This window comes from Lepidochelys kempii, chromosome 1, assembly GCF_965140265.1.
Source record: "Lepidochelys kempii isolate rLepKem1 chromosome 1, rLepKem1.hap2, whole genome shotgun sequence".
NCBI lineage: Eukaryota > Metazoa > Chordata > Testudines > Cheloniidae > Lepidochelys > Lepidochelys kempii.
Window position 1 is genome coordinate 213,980,939 of NC_133256.1, and position 16,894 is coordinate 213,997,832.

Here is a 16,894-nt window from a genome sequence, read left to right on the forward strand (position 1 = left end):
GTGCTGTTTAGGAAAGACAGAAATAAAGGTAAAGGTGGTGGAGTAGCATTGTATATCAATGATGAGGTAGAATGTAAAGAAATAAGAAGCCATAGAATGGATAAGACAGAGTCCGTCTGGGCAAAAATTACATTGGGGAAGAAAACTACTCCAGCCTCCCCTGGGATAGTGCTCGGGATGTGCTATATACCGCCGGGATCTAATTTGGATATTGATAGAGCCCTCTTCAATGTTTTTAATCAAGTAAATACTAATGGAAACTGCGTGATCATGGGAGACTTTAACTTCCCAGATATAGACTGGAGGACAAGTGCTAGTAATAATAATAGGGCTCAGATTTTCCTAGATGCGATAGCTGATGGATTCCTTCATCATGTAGTTGCTGCACTGACTAGAGGGGATGCCATTTTAGATTTGGTTTTGGTGAATAGTGAGGACCTCATAGAAGAAATGGTTGTAAGGGACAATCTTGGTTCAAGTGATCATGAGCTAATTCAGTTCAAACTGAATGGAAGGATTAACAAAAATAAATCTGCAACTAGGGTTTTTGATTTCAAAAGAGCTGACTTTCAAAAATTAAGGAAATTAGTTAGGGAAGTGGATTGGACTGAAGAATTTATGGATCTAAAGGCAGAGGAGGCCTGGGATTACTCTAAATCAAAGCTGCAGAAGCTATCGGAAGCCTGCATCCCAAGAAAGGGAAAAAAATTGTTAGGCAGGAATTGTAGACCAAGCTGGATGAGCAAGCGTTTCAGAGAGGTGATTAAGAAAAAGCATAAAGCCTACAGGGAGTGGAAGATGGGAGGGATCAGCAAGGAAAGCTACCTTAATGAGGTCAGAACATGTAGGGATAAAGTGAGAAAGGCTAAAAGTCAAGTAGAGTTGGACCTTGCAAAAGGAATTTAAACCAATAGTAAAAGGTTCTATAGCCATATAAATAAGAAGAAAACAAAGAAAGAAGGTAGACCTTTTGTAGTGATAATGAAGGTCAGCCATTTCCAGCAGTTGACAAGAACGTCTGAGGAAAAGTGGTGGTGGGGGGAAATAAACATGAGGAAATAGTTTTACTTTGTGTAATGACCTATCCACGCCCAGTCTCTATTCAAGCCTAAGTTAATTGTAAACAGTTTGCAAATTAACCAGCAGCACAGCTATGGGTACCCGCATGGCCCCACAGTATGCAACATTTTTATGGCTGACTTAGAACAACGCTTCCTCAGCTCTCGTCCCCTAATGCCCCTACTCTACTTGCGCTATATTGATGACATCCTCATCATCTGGACCCATGGAAAAGGAGCCCTTGAGGAATTCCACCATGATTTCAACAACTTCCATCCCACCATCAACCTCAGCCTGGACCAGTCCACACAAGAGATCCACTTCCTGGACACTATGGTGCTAATAAGCGATGGTCACATAAACCAGCTTTCACCCAGATCACACCAGATCACACATCCATTGTCTACAGCCAAGCTCTACGATACAACCACATTTGCTCCAACCCCTCAGACAGAGACAAGATCTCTAGCAAGCATTCTTGCAACTACAATACCCACCTGCTGAAGTGAAGAAACAGATTGACAGAGCCAGAAGAGTACCCAGAAGTTCCTACTACAGGACAGGCCCAACAAAGAAAATAACAGAACGCCACTAGCCATCACCTTCAGCCCCCGACTAAAACCTCTCCAACGCATCATCAAGGATCTACAACCTATCCTGAAGGATGACCCATCACTCTCACAGATCTTGGGAGACAGGCCAGTTCTTGCTTACAGACAGCCCCCCAACCTGAAGCAAATACTCACCAACAACCACACACCACACAACAGAACCACTAACCCAGGAACCTATCCTTGGAACAAAGCCTGTTGCCAACTGTGTCCACATATCTATTCAGGGGACACCATCATAGGGCCTAATCACATCAGCCACACTATCAGAGGCTCATTCACCTGCACATCTACCAATGTGATATATGCCATCATGTGCCAACAATGCTCCTCTGCCATGTACATTGATCAAACTGGACAGTCTCTACATAAAAGAATAAATAGACACAAATCAGATGTCAAGAATTATAACATTCATAAACCAGTCGGACAACACTTCAATCTCTCTGGCCACTCGATTACAGACCTAAAAGTTGCAATATTACAACAAAAAGACTTCAAAAACAGACTCCAATGAGAGACTGCTGAATTGGAATTAATTTGCAAATTGTATACAATTAACTTAGGCTTGAATAGAGACTGGGAGTGGGTGGGTCATTACACAAAGTAAAACTATTTCCCCATGTTTATTCCTCCTCCCCCTCCCCCCCCCCCCCCCCCCGACTGTTCCTCAGATGTTCTTGTCAACTGCTGGAAATGGCCCACCTTGATTATCACTACAAAAGGTTTTCTTCACCTCCCCCCTGCCCCCCGCTCTCCTGCTGGTATTAGCTCATCTTAAGTGATCACTCTCCTTACAGTGTGTATGGTAACACCCATTGTTTCATGTTCTGTGTGTATATAAATCTCCCCACTTTATTTTCCACTGAATGCATCCAATGAAGTGAGCTGTAGCTCATGAAAGCTTATGCTCAAATAAATTTGTTAGTCTCTAAGGTGCCACAAGTCCTCCTTTTATTTTTGCGAATACAGACTAACACGGCTGCTACTCTGAAACCTGTTAATGCAGAGTTAAGGTTGCCTGTTGATAGCACATGCGCTTCAAGAACTTTGGGTTCAGCAAAACTCAAACTTCTGAACACCAGGAAACACGGAGTTCAAATAAATGCCCATGCAATGTTAACTCTGCCCTCTTCAAGCAATGCCTCACAACACCCATAACACACACACACTCCCACTCTGCCTATTCACTGTCATAGTCAGGCACTATCTGCACTTTCCCTATGCTCAAACACTGAGCCTCCCCCCGAGAGCATACCACACTTGCAAAATATAACAACCACCCTTTTACCACCCATTTACACATCAACACAAGATATCACCTAAACATATACTTTCCCCCACCCATCATTAAATCCACACACAGCTCTCATGTCCCAACTCACTACTGACAATACCCATGGCAAGATGAACCCCGGGCCCTGCTCCTGACACAGCCTACACAAATGATGCCGACTGCAACCTCAAGGGCCGTATGCACATCTTTCCTTTGGTAACACACAAGGGGATGCTTAAGCCCAGTTCTCTTCGTATCAGATTCACAGCTCTCTGATGCTCCTCAAACTAATTCCCAGGTCTCCTCATATTACAACCACAGCTCTCCCAAGCTACTCCAGCGTATTCCTCCACCATTCAGTACAGCTGCACCTATGCAGAGACTGCAGCTGGAGAGCAGATAAGCCCCATGGTTATTGCCAGCTCCAGGAGGATCCCTTGGTGAAGAGCTGTTTGGGGCTTCCATTGGTGGCACTGAAACAGGAACTTTAAGAGTTGTGAACTGCCTCAGTCAACTCAACAGTGCTCAATGTGGGGCTTTCTGGTGACAGTTAAAAAGCAAACACTGGTGGCTATCTCCCTGCCCCAAGTTGTAGCGCTATTCTGAGATTGTGGGTAGAATTGGGGATTCAGAGCTGACTTTGAGTAGAATTAAATGGTAAAATAACATCATTAATGCAGAGTTAAGGTTTCCCAATGATACCCTGGGCACCTCCAGAATGTTGAGTTCAGCAAGGGAGGGTCCCCCAAGTACAGGGCACAATCCCACAAGGCGATGAGTGAAGTCTGTGAGAGGCTGAGCACCCTGAGCTGCCACTGCTGGATAAGACCCAAAGTGAGTCAAACACACCATTGAAGGGATAAAGGAGGGAAGGGGCATGGGGAGATGAAAGCTTTATTATCACTAGAAACTCACACAAAGAAATGTGAAGGAATGAGCACCGTAGGGCTGAGGTCTCCCTCTCTCCCTGGCACCATCGTTACACTATCTGGCTGGTTTTTGAGTCACCTGGCTAGTTTTTCCATGGCCTTCCCAGTTGCTGGTCCAAAGGTGTTATTGGCTGCGGGCAGGGGAGGGGTTGGTGTTGCCAGAATTTCTAAGCTGTGCACAAATGCACTTGGGCATGCAGTGATCTCAGAACTCCAGCTAAGCGTGTCAGAGCTGGAAACACAAAATGGCCTCCCGGCTGGTACACTCATCCTGATCTGCATGTGTGCAGTATGCCAAGGCAGACGCCAGTCAATGGGAGAGCAGTGTCGCACTCCCAACCACAAATCCCACCAAACCTCCCATAACTCTCTGAGCACTGAGCCCCTTCCCATGTTTGCCCCCAGCCCTGGGACTTGGCTCTGCTCACAGACCAGCCTCTCCTCTTCTGGGACCTCACCCTGTTCACAGACCAGTGACACCTCCCCTGGGATCTGGGCCTGCCCACAGATGGGCCAGTTTTTCTGTGCCTTGGCGGTAGCAACCCCACCCTATACAGAAAGGCAGCCCCTCTCCAATCTTGGTTTCCTCTCTTCAACTTTCAGGAAAAAAGACCTCTGTTTTCCACTTCCCCCCACCCATCCCAATACCCAACCTGGCAGCATGATTATGGCCAGCCAGCCAGGGGTCCTCATTGACACAGTGACAGGCTATCCAGCTGAGTGCCGTGGACTGGGCTTTCGGCCAGTGGTGTGTTCCACAGGCAGGCTAGTGGGCAGTGCAGATCCTTTTCAGGCTCTGCCATAAGCAGTGATGTTGGGAAAAGCACCTCGCTGGTGGCCCCACCCTTTTTTTAGCTCGTCCATTTAGATTTGTGTCCTGACAAGACCCTGGCCCTGACAAGACGGCAATCTTTGTTACCCATATAAGAAGATCCCAGGAATGTCACTCTGTCTGTGAGTCCCTCTGAAGCCCAGGATGTGTGCTGAGTCAGCATGAAATGCTGGGGCCAGCTACTGGCATGGCCGAGAGCTCCTCTGCTTCAGAATATCACCAGGTTCAGTCATCACTGGGATTTACAGTCACTTACCATCCAACTTTTAAGTTTTAAGCCACTTCCAAGTCTCGGAGTTTCCCTTATTCCATATGGCGCCATCTCCTGTCGCTGACAGTGGGGCTGAAGCCAGTGAGATGCTGCCATCTGCCTACAGTCTGTTGCCACGTGGGAGTGAGGCCGCCCTGAGTAAAGTTGGCTGCCATCTTCCACTGTTTTCAATTAGACTGAAGCCCACAGGAAACATGGCTGCCTTGTATGGCTGAGAGGAATGGACAGGGCCCAGGGGCAACAGAGACTCTGTGAAAGGAGGGTGGGGAGAGTGCAGGGAGCAGGACACCTGGGGGTGGGGGCAGGAGACAGATTTAGGGGTTTCAACGGAATGGCTTGGAGAAGGATGTGGGACAGGAGGAAGGCTGTGGGGAGAGGGATGTGGGGGGCACAGGGCAGCTGGTGGTGGAAGGGAGGTTGAAAGGGACATAGGGGGATGTGAAGTGCAGGGAAGCTGAGGGGGCTGCAGAATAGAGCAATGGGGGTGAGAGATGAAGGGGATTAGGTGGCAGATCACCAGCCTTGGGTTGGTGGTGGAGGTGGGGAGTCCCCTCCAAGCAGTTGGGGAAGGCAGCGTTGCCGTGTTTCCAGATCTCACAAGCTGATTGGGAGTCATGGGATTTTGCTGCCTACAAAAATATCAGAGGAGCTGCTGTGATGACACAAGAAGCTCCTCTAATACTCCAGTTTTCAGGGCTGGACCAAGCTCTGTGCGAGAACTTCAGGGCTGAGGACACAGACCTGCCCTTCCACTGAGCCCTGCCTTCATGTATGTCCCTAGAGCAGAAAGAGGGTCCCGGGGCAGCAAGAGGCAGGGGAGGGCGAAGTTGGGAAACTGTTCCTGCTGGGAACCAGGAAGAAGACAAGCCCACTTGCCCCAGTAGGCAGGGGAGTGGGGAGTCAGAGAAGTGATGTAGCTGGGTCCCAGGTGGTGAAGCCCCAGGGCAGCCATATTTCACCCGCCCACTGCTAAAGGATTCCCCCCCAGCCTAAGCGGGGAGGGGGGGTCCACAGGACCTGGAGAACCAAATAATTACGGGGGACAACTAATGAACAACAGGGACAGGAATACAGTCAAAGGATCAAACGAAGGGAACCAGACAGGGAAACCAAGCAGAGAAGCCCACTACTCCTCAAAGGCGTCAAGGGAGTCAGTGAACGCCGCCCAGAGAAACTCTGCCTGGAGGTGTGAACGGACGGAAGATTGGAAATAGTCACAGGAGACTCCATCGGCCAACCTCCTCACCCTGGTTTTATAGATGGCCACTTTAGCCAGGGCCAGGAGGAGGTTGACCAGGAGGTCCCGCGACTTAGTGGGGCCACAGACAGGGAGTGCATAGATAAGGAGGTGAGGGGAAAAGTGCAACCAAAATCTTAACAAAATATTCATGAGGAGCCAGAATAGGGGCTGCAGCCTGGTGCACTCCAGGTAGACGTGCGCCAGGTTTTCCCTCATACCGCAAAAGGGGCAGGTGTCCGGGATTGGGGTGAACCGCACCAAGTACAGGCCTGTGCTCACGGCCCCATGAAGGAGTCGCCAACTAATATCCCCGGCGGGCCTCAGAACCAAGGTGGAATATAGGCCGGCCCACCGGGGCTCCTCATCCTCTCGAGGTGGCAGGAGTTCCCGCCACTTTGTGTCAGGGCGGGACGCAAGGGTGAGGACATGAAGGGTATGGAGCACGAGCATGTATGGATGTTTCCTTGGTGCGGTCTGGAAACGGACCAGCTGCAGCTCGTGTAGCTGGCGCAGGGTGAAGGGGCGGGGGAGTCGGTTGGGTCCATGGGGCAGGGTCCTGATGAAAAGGTCCGGAGGGCCTGGGGTGGAGGGTGGGCGGGGCACATCCTCCCTTAGGACCCGGTCGAGGTAGACCAGAGCAGCGGGTGGCAAAGCGGCCCTCACCTCCTGAAGTACGCACAGGGGAGTACGAGGTCTGGAGAGCCCCATGTGCTGAGCGAGCATCAGGGGATCCAGCCAGTCTCCCCGGTCGTAGTCCAGGAGGGGTGACTTCTGCCAGGACCAACCTCTGGCGCACCGAGGGGGACTCCACCACCTGCACACGGAGCTGGGGGTTGTGTAGCAGGGGCTCCTCGAGGAGATCTTCCCCCACGGAGGCCGCCACGGATCTGGTCGCTGTAAACAGTTTCCAGGTCCGGAGGAGGTACTGGTAGAAGACCAGCAGCCTGAAGAGGTCTCGTGGAAGACCTCTCGGATGGAGATAAAGGAGCTGCCGGTCATATCGGAGCCCTCGGAAGTGGCACAGGAAGGCATGCGCCAGTACGCTCCACGCCGGACTACCTGCACCATAAAGGAGCCTCTGCAGGGCCTGGAGGCAGAAGACATGGACCTGAGTGCGCAGACACTTCAGGCCCTGCCCTCCCTCCTCCAGGGGTAGATGGAGAGCCCCTGCAGGGACCCAGTGCAGTCCTGACCAGAAGAACTCAAGAATCAACGTCCGGAGGTTGGCCAGGAAATCCGGGGCCAGGACCAGGGTGTTGAGCCGGTGCCAGAGCATGGAGAGGACTAGTTGATTAAGCACCAGTGCCCTCCCTCAAAGGGAGAGACATTGGAGTAGTCCCGTCCATTTCTGGAGCCGCTCTATCACCCCGGCCTCTAAATTTTCCCAGTTCTCCAGAGGAGAGGGATGCGTGGCAGAAAGGTAAACGCTAAGGTAAAGCAGCAGACCCGCGCTCCACTGGATGGTCTGAAGTGCGGGTGGGAGGGAGCTCGCCTGCCACCAGTTTCCTACCGCCAAGCCAGAGCTCTTGACCCGGTTGACCCAGGCGGAGGAGGCTGCCCAATAGATGGCCTGGCAAGCCTCCACCCGTGCCAAGTCGCCCAGGTCCTGGACCACGAGGAGCACATCGTCGGCGTACGCCGACAGAACCAGCCGCAGCTCCGGCTCCCAAAGCCCCAACCCTGTCAACCTCCTGCGGAGGAGACAGAGGAAGGGCTTGATCGCCAGAGCGTACAGCTGGCCCGAGAGGGGGCACCCCTGCCATACTCCTCGCCCGAAGCTGACCGGTTCGGTCAGGGTCCAGTTGAGCCTGACCAGACACTCTGCGGAGGCATACAGCACCTGGAGAAAACCCACAAACTGGGGTCCGAAGCCAAACGCTCGCAGAATGCTCAAGAGATACCCATGATCCACCCTGTCAAATGCCTTCTCCTGATTCAGGGACAGGAGGGCGAATGACAGACCGTCCCTACACCTGAGTTCCAAGAGGTCCCGGACCAGATACAGGTTGTCGAAGATGGTGCGGCCTGGGATGGTGTAGGTCTGGTCTGGGTGCATCACGTCCGCCATCAAGGACCCTAGCCACAGCGAGATTGCTTTCGCTATGATTTTGTAATCCTTGCTGAGGAGCGAGACGGGATGCCAATTTCATAAATCGCGGAGGTCCCCCGAGCCCCAGGGCAGCAGGAGGCAGGGAAGTGTTGCTATGGGTGAAGAGGGAATGAAGGGCAGTTCCCCGAGTCAGGGGTGAGAGGAGGGCAAGTGCAGTCTCCAGCTGAGCAGCCAGGGAGAGGGGTGTTTTGTGTGTGCATTACAGGGTTGACTTTCCAACCTGCAATTATCACACACTCACACTGGCAGGGGAATCAAGGGCAGTTAAAAAGCCCAAAGACAGATCAGGGTGAAAATTTACTTTAGCAATAAATACAGTATTGGTACAGTGATAGCCTCAGCTTGGTGAAAGGCACCTTGGTCATAAGTTAGTTTCATTTTCAAATCAGAGAGAGCTGTCAGGCACTCAATGTTGTTGAGAATTTGTCTTTCAATTAATATCTGCCTCAGAATGAAAATGGCTGCATGCTTTCAACATTAATGAAATGTGTGGTTCAAAATTCCATGAAAACATTAACTGTCCTAAGTTATTTAAAAAAGAAGAGGGAGGGAGGTGGGTATATCTGAGCTAGATGATATGAGCCAAAGCTGTCACATGTGCATACATTGCAATTTGACAATGTACATGTTTTGCATTCATATTTGTAGCGGGGCCGTCACCAGGCTCTGGTCAGAAAAGGGTTAAAAGCAGCCAATAGAGGCTGGTTGAGTAGTCAGCCACAGGTGTGGTTGCACCCAATTAGGGCACAGCTGGCCCTGATAAAAGGGCAGGCTGAGCGAGTGGGAGACAGACTCTTGTGCCAGCTTGGGAGCAAAAGACCAAGCTGCCTGGGAGAGTAAGCAGGGTACCTGAGGCAGAGCAGGGCTGGGGAAAGGCAGGCAGAGATGAGGAGCTCTGACCTGGTGAGTCCCCAGGCTGAGGCCTTGCTAAAGGCCAGGGGAGGTACTAGGGCTGCAAGGAGGCAGGTGGGGCTAGAAAGGCAGCAGGTCCAACCCTTGCCAGTGATGAGTGGCCATAACAGACTGCAGTTTGCCTCTGAGAGAAGGGGCTGGATGATGACTGGCAGTAGCCACTGAGAGAAGGTAGTGTCATAAACATACAGCTAAGGGTAGCATAAAATCCCTCCTTTGCCTATAGAAGCTCAGATAACCTGGTTGGCACCTGACCAAAAGGACCAATAAGGGGAGAAGATACATTCAAATCTGTGGGGGGAGGTTTTTGTTTTTGTTTTTTTTCTCTCCGGGACAGAGAGGAACCAGGGTAGGGAAAATATGTCTCTTAAGCCATACCTGAACTAAGTATCTAAGATTACAAATTGTAAGTAATAGGAAGGAAATGCATTAGATTATCTTTTGTTTTAGCTTGTGAATTTTCCCTCGGCTAAGAGGGAGGTTTATTCCTGGTTTGTTTGGGTTTTTTTGTAACTTTAAAGTTTTGCTTAGAGGGGAATCCTGTGTTTTGAATCTGATTACTCTATAAAATTAACTTCCATCCTGATTTTACAGAGGTGCTTCTTTTACTTTTTCTTTATTATAAAGTTCTGCTTTTAAGAACCTGATTGGTTTTTAGTGTCCTAAAAACCAGTGGTTTTACCTCACCTTGTTTACTCTCAAGCCTCCCCAGAAGAGGCGGTGAAGGGGCTTGGGGGATACTTTGGGGAAACAGGAACTCCAAGTGGTCCTTTTCCTAAATCTTTGCCAACTGTGCCCATATATCTATTCAGGGGACACCATCACAGGGCCTAATAACATTAGCCACACTATCAGAGGCTAGTTCACCTGAACGTCCACCAATGTGATGTATGCCATCATGTGTCAGCAATGGTACATTGGTCAAACTGGACAGTCTCTACGTAAAAGAATAAATGGACACAAATCAGATGTCAAGAATTATAACATTCATAAACCAGTCGGAGAACACTTCAATCTCTCTGGTCACACGATTACAGACATGAAAGTTGCGATATTACAACAAAAAAACTTCAAAAACAGACTCCAGTGAGAGACTGTTGAATTGGAATTCATTTGCAAATTGGATACAATTAACTTAGGCTTGAATAGAGACTGGGAGTGGCAAAGGCATTATGCAAGGTAACCTATTTCCCCTTGTTTTTTCCTACCCCCCGCCCCCCCAGACATTCTTGTTAAACCCTGGATTTGTGCTGGAAATGGCCCACCTTGATTATCGTACACATTGTAAGGAGAGTGATCACTTTAGATAAGCTATTACCAGCAGGAGAGTGGGGTGGGGGGAGAGAAAACCTTTTGTAGTGGTAAACACCCATTTTTTCATACTTTGTGTGTATAAAAAGATCTTCTGTACTTTCCACAGTATGCATCCGATGAAGTGAGCTGTAGCTCACGAAAGCTTATGCTCAAATAAATTGGTTAGTCGCTAAGGTGCCACAAGTACTCCTTTTCTTTTTGCGAATACAGACTAACACGGCTGTTATTCTGAAACCTAAATCTTTGTCTAACTCACTTGGTGGTGGCAGAGATACAGTTCTAAAGACAAGGAAGAATTTGTGCCTTGGGGAAGTTTTTAACCTAAGCTGGTAGAGATAAGCTTAGGGGGGGTCTTTCATGTGGGTCCCCACAACTGTACCCTGAGTTCAGAGTGGGGAGGGAACCTTGAAAGGTGGGTATAGTGGTTGGGGTTCCTCTGGGAGGGGAGATCCAGAGTGTGGCAACACCCCAAGGTAAGGGGCACCAGGGTCTCTGAGGGACATGGGGTCAGAGGTGGTGGAGACAACAGGGCAGGTAACAGAGGGCAAGACACCGGCCCATAGAGGGCACTCCTGAGCTGAAGGAGCTAATTCCTGGACAGACCAGCAGGAAGTGCTGCACTGGTGAGTGCCCTGCCTTGTGACAATATTTCTGGGGTTTTTTTGCTTAATATTTTCTTGCAGCAGTCACTGTTGCTTCACAAGATTTTACAAGTTACACCCAAGCAATAGCACGGGCTTTCAGCTAGTCTCTAATAATCAATCTGTATGAATGGGTGGCACAAAGCCAATCCCCATTGCAGGGCAATAACCTAAAAGTGGCCACAACTGGTCCAATTCCATCAAGAAAGTTTTAAAATAACACCTACCCCCTACATAGCACTGTGTATTCAAGTGCCTGAAAGCCTTTACAAACACAAATGAAGTTAAGCCTCACAGACACAATCTGAGGTAGGAAATTAACTGTTTCACAAATGGGGAAACTGAGGTACAAGGCATTACTGAATACAGAACCAGAACTGGAAAGAAAACCCATGTCTCCTGGGTTCTGGTTCTGTTCTCTGATCACTAGACCCTGCCCCTTCCCCTTACAGATGTATCTGAGGAGGGAGGAGAGGCGCAGCAGTGGAGAACATGCATCCCTAGTGGAGGATAAGGGAAATCAGAGCTCTGTTGGGACCCTATCCTTATATCAGGAGAAAGGTAAATAGAACTGTCCCCATTTAGTGGAGACACTTGAAATAGAGTGAGGAGTATGAGAGAAAATGGGATTTCCCACCATCTCTTCTTGGCTCCCCCTGGGTGGTGGGAAAGCAGAGCCACCCTTTGTAGCAGACAAGAATCCTTTGGAGCAACTTGGAAACATGCAAAGTTTTCTGGGATGTGGGTTCACAGGAGGAATATATGGATGTGAGAGAAAAGAGATCTAGTAGCCCAGCTGTAGGGCCTATATTAGTCATATGTTAAAGTGAACAGTTTGAATTCTTACCTGAACACAATATGCTGACAGCATCAGTGTGGGAGCATGTGTCGTTAGGACGGGACATCCTGGGACAGTTTGAAAGGACAGTCTCATTCCCCACACATTGAAACTCTTCCTTCCAGATCAGATCATGTCCTTCTCCAAAATGTGTTGCTCCTATAGTAGCTACAGCCTGTCCACACCCTAATTCATTGCAGATAACAGAAGCTGTGTTGAAATCCAATTGTGAATCGCAGACTGTCTCCCATGTATTTCCATGTGTGACTTCAACACGTCCAGAGCAGGCAGTGTCCCCTCCAACCAGCCGGACCTCAATGCGACCTAAAGAGTCAATGCATCCATCAGTGAGTGTTGGTTATACTGACATCCCAAAACCTTCCCCAGGCCTTCCTGGGGAGGAAATGAAGGGAACCTTCTTCTCTCAACAGCAGACATTGTTAAATAAGCCCTTTACTCCATATGCCAGTTCCTGTGCTCCAGTGATGAGAGGGAGTTTGAATAAGAGGTCAAAGCCAAGAGATAGCCAACAATATAATTCTCAGGTGTGAACAGAATGACACAAAGCAGAGTGTGTGACTGTCTCTCCAGGTGGGACTGGACGGGACTGATGAGTGTTTACATGGTCTTATACAATATTCCAGCTGAGGATGTACTTTCTGTTCCTTCATGACAGGAAGGATATTGAAAAACTGGCGAAAGTTCAAAGAAAGAAAGCCTGGAGGCTTCAAAGAGGCTTAATCTGTGAGACTGGGGAGTAAAGGAGAATAAGGGGCAAGGAATAGCAAGTGTCTTCACAGGAGTGAGAACAAGGAAGGGAGGAGCTTCATAATTCATATGATCTGAAAATACAAAAATAGTGGCTGAGAGTTCAGAAGGGAAAAGCAAAGGGCAGAGAGGAGGAATAAGTCCCCAGCAGCAGAAGGAGCAGAGAGTGGGATAGACACAAAGGAGAAGTGATGGTCTAGAACAGACTAGATACAATACTAGTGGGAAGGAAGCAGGTGAATGATCTGCAAGATGCCAGAAAGTGGAGATGTTCCAACTGCTTGGAATTAGGATCTTGTGTGTCGGCCTCATACCAGCAGAGCCTGACACCTGGAACACCGGTTCCAGTGTGAAGCCCTTCTCAATTACCCTTATGGCTTGTCTACAGGGGATGTTACCTCACATTAGCTGTAATTAGCTCACCTTAAATACCTTGTGTCCACATGAACCCTGTTCTCAGAGCAATTTATTTGGCATCTTAGGTTGCCGTAACTAATCCTCATTGGAGAAGGAGTAGCTCCACTTCACAATCAGTTTGTTCATTGTAAGATTCCTGTGAAATAATTCCTAATGCTAATGCTGCTGACAGTCCTCCAGCTAGTGTCCCACACTGCATTGCTCCATACCTGCATCAACCTGCTTTGTGCCTGTTTGCGCTCCACAGCTCTGGGGTCATCTTGACCAGATGTACCCTCTCTGGTTAAATGCTGGCAGGCAGCCAGGAGCGCCTCTTTTCGTTACCAGGTGAGTTCACATTCCCATAGCAACCAAGGCCCCCCTGCTTCCACATGGACCCATGTAGAGGCCCAGGACTTGATTGGCCCTGTCTGGAGACAAGCATGTCCAGTTCCCTCTGGATAAGAGTCACCAGAATGCAGATGTCTACAGGACACTGTCAGAGAAAATGAAAGTGAGGTGGCTCTGAATCTGGTACCGAGTCAGCGAACGAGCTCCAGCAGGTTAGTAACTGCACGTGCATCTCTGCAAGCTGTCCTGAGTACAGCTGAATGAATAACTGAAATTTCTCCCCTTCCCACCCAACACTTGTTCCTTTTTTAATGTCTTTTCAAAATCATATTTCAAATCTTTCATTAGATCAGAAAGAATATTTTTTATGTTTTGTTTCTGCAAGAAAAAAACAACCATTCAGTTTGGGCTCTAAATGAATCAGTTCTTCTTTCAGATTTTTTGGTTTGGCCACTAAACTGAAAAATCAATGATTTACTCAGCTGTAGTCAGTAAAGCCTGTAGAAGGGCACAAGCAGTCAATAACCTGCTCCTGCCACTCCTCTACCCACCCTAGAAAAGAAAAGAGTCACCCATCCAGCACCCAACAGCTCCAAACCATACACATTTTAAAAAAAACTCGCCTACACAAAGCCTGTCCCTTCCTCCCCACTCACGTGTGTGCACCACTCAAATAAAGTACAGAAGGTCTATAGAATGGGAAATAAATGGGGGATTATCTTACTATCTCAAAGGAAACCATGGAGTTGGAAGAGAAGATGGGGCATAGCATTCCAACCTTATGGGAACAAGCATATTTTATCATTATTTGCATGGAGACTATGAAGAATGGGACCATAAATGACCGTGCTTTTTCTTATTTCCCTGTGCACGTGTAACTGTGTGAAGAGGGGAGTTGTAGCATGCAGAGAAGCTGTCAGATCTCAGGAAACATAAGAAAAAGCTGTAGATGATCTGTTCCATGGAGCATACAGTTAATCCCAATAGAGGGCCTTGAAAGCAGCTGGAAAGGTTTCCTGGAGCATGCACAAAAGCTCAGAATGGAGCATACAGCCCTTGGGAGGGACACGATGCAGACAATGCAGAGGCAAACAACCATGATAAAGCACCTTTTGCTGCAAAAGCCAAGCACTCTGCCCCAACACTGCAATGTCCTGCAAACTATGGAGAATGCACCATAATGGGAGCACAATTCCAAATAGCCTTAGCACAGTTCCTTCCCACTGCATTCAACCCAACAGGAGATGGAGAACGCTTTCTGATGTATCACCGTCAGGGGTGAAAACTCCTTGGTGGGGCTCTCCCTCAATATGCAAGTTTTTCAGTTTGCATCACATTCCTTTGTTCTGGTCTACTCCTAAAACTTAGGTCACCCTAGCTACATGGGTCATGGCTGTGAAAAATTCACACCCCTAAGAGAGACAGTAACTTTTTTTGATAAACTCAATAAATTCATTTCCATAGAATGATAGAAGTGTAGGACTGGAATGGACCTTGATAGGTCATCTAATCCAGTCCCTTGCACCAAGGCAGGACTAAACCTATGTCTTCATTGGCATTTTTGTCAGTGAAACTTCTGTCGGACAGGGGTGTAGAAAAAAAACCCCACCCCCCTGACCAACAAAAGTTTCACTGACAAAAGCACCGGTATGGACAGAGCTGTGTTGGCGAGAGATGCTCTCCCACTGATACAGCTACTGCTGCTCATTAGGGCTCATTTAATTATGCCAGCAGGAGAGATCTCTCCTATCAGCATAGAGAGGCTATACAGGATACCTTACGGCTGTGCCGCTGTAAGGACTGCAGTGTAGACAAAGCGTAAGTATTATCTAGACCACCCCTGACAGATGTTTGTCTGACCCTTTCTTAAAAACGTCCAATGACAGAGATTCCACAAACTCCGTAGGCAATTGGCTCCTCTGCTTAACAAATCTGATGGTTAGAAAGCTTTCCCCAATGTCTAATCTAAATCTTTCTTGCTGCAATTTAATCCTTTTACTCTAGTCCTGTCCTCAGTGGTTAAGGAGAACAGTTTAATGCCCTCCTATTTATAGCAGCCTTTTATTTATTTGAAGAATCATAGGCTGTCCCCACATTGGCCTTCTCTTCTCCAGACTAAACCAACCCATTTTTCCCATCTTTCCTCATAGTTGATGTTTTCTAAACCTTTAATCATTTGTGCTGCTCTCCTCTGTTGGCTACCATTTTGTCTGAAAAACTTAATCAGGTCGAGCTCAGCCCGTAAATGGCATAATACCTCCCACCCCAAGCTATTAATTCAGAATGTAATCAAACCAAAACTTGCTTGCTTTCTCACAGAGTGTTCATTAGCCACAACTTCCTGTGGCATCCTAGCAGAAGCACAAGGCACCCCCACTCTCTTCCCTTAACCACTTGGATCATTTTGCAGGGGTCCCCTCTCTGGCTGCCCATAATTTTGAGAAGATTTATCTAGTTCCTACCCCTTCCATCCTCCAGGATTTCAACCTGGGTCTCACAGATGTTGTGTAAAATCCAACACGCACTTATCACACCAGGCACATTAGTAGTAGTATCATAGCACCTGGGAGCCCTACTCATGGTCCAGGACTCCATTGTGCTAGGTGTTGTACAAACACAGAAGAGAAAGACAGTCTCTGCCCCAAAGAACTTACAATCTAGGTAGAAGACAAAAAACAACAGAGGGATACTGACAGGGGAATACATGGTCAGCATGACCAATTGTGCTCTCAGCAGACTAACAATTCTCAAGTTTTCACCTGGCTCAAATTGCAACTGTTGTCTTGTGTTTGCCTAGTGACGGATGGCAAAGATGATTTCTGTTCTTGCATATATCATCCAAAGTTCAGTGATCTTGTTTCAAAAGGCAAGATGACCTTACGCCGTTCTTCCTTTTCTCTGGACTTCCCATCCCCCTCCTGATTTCTATGCAAATAGAGCTTCCTTTGTTTGGGGTGACTCTTTGCTTAATTTCGCTGGGGACAGGTAGATAGTTGCCTTCCCTCCTGCCTAGGAGAAACCCTTTATTTGGACACACACTTTAAATCACAATATCAATGAGAAGCCATAATTCTTAATATAGTTATACATAGATTCAATGATGATATTATGTGTGGCATAGGCTTTCATTGAACATCTCACTCAATACACTTTCATAATATAGTAATATGGTACATAATATTGTATACAATCAGATGATTCAATTGCTTATTGCTTGAGGTTCAGCTCCCCTGTTTTTATAGCCCAGTAAACAGTTGCAGTGTACTCTTTAAGTAAAACTCAGACCAAGCTTCTCTCGCCTCCTGCATGTAGATGACATGATGTCTCCCCCCCCCCAACTTGGAGC

General features: G+C 48.0%; 1 protein-coding gene across 1 annotated transcript in view; it reads right to left on the minus strand.

Moving 5' to 3' along the window:
• Positions 1 to 16,894, minus strand: part of LOC140907236 (scavenger receptor cysteine-rich type 1 protein M130-like) — a 71,744-nt gene that overhangs the window by 37,168 nt on the left and 17,682 nt on the right. Inside the window, exon 4 of the mRNA XM_073332754.1 lies at positions 12,043 to 12,357. Coding sequence (XP_073188855.1) covers positions 12,043 to 12,357 — 315 coding nt within the window. The remainder of the gene's footprint in view (positions 1 to 12,042; positions 12,358 to 16,894) is intronic.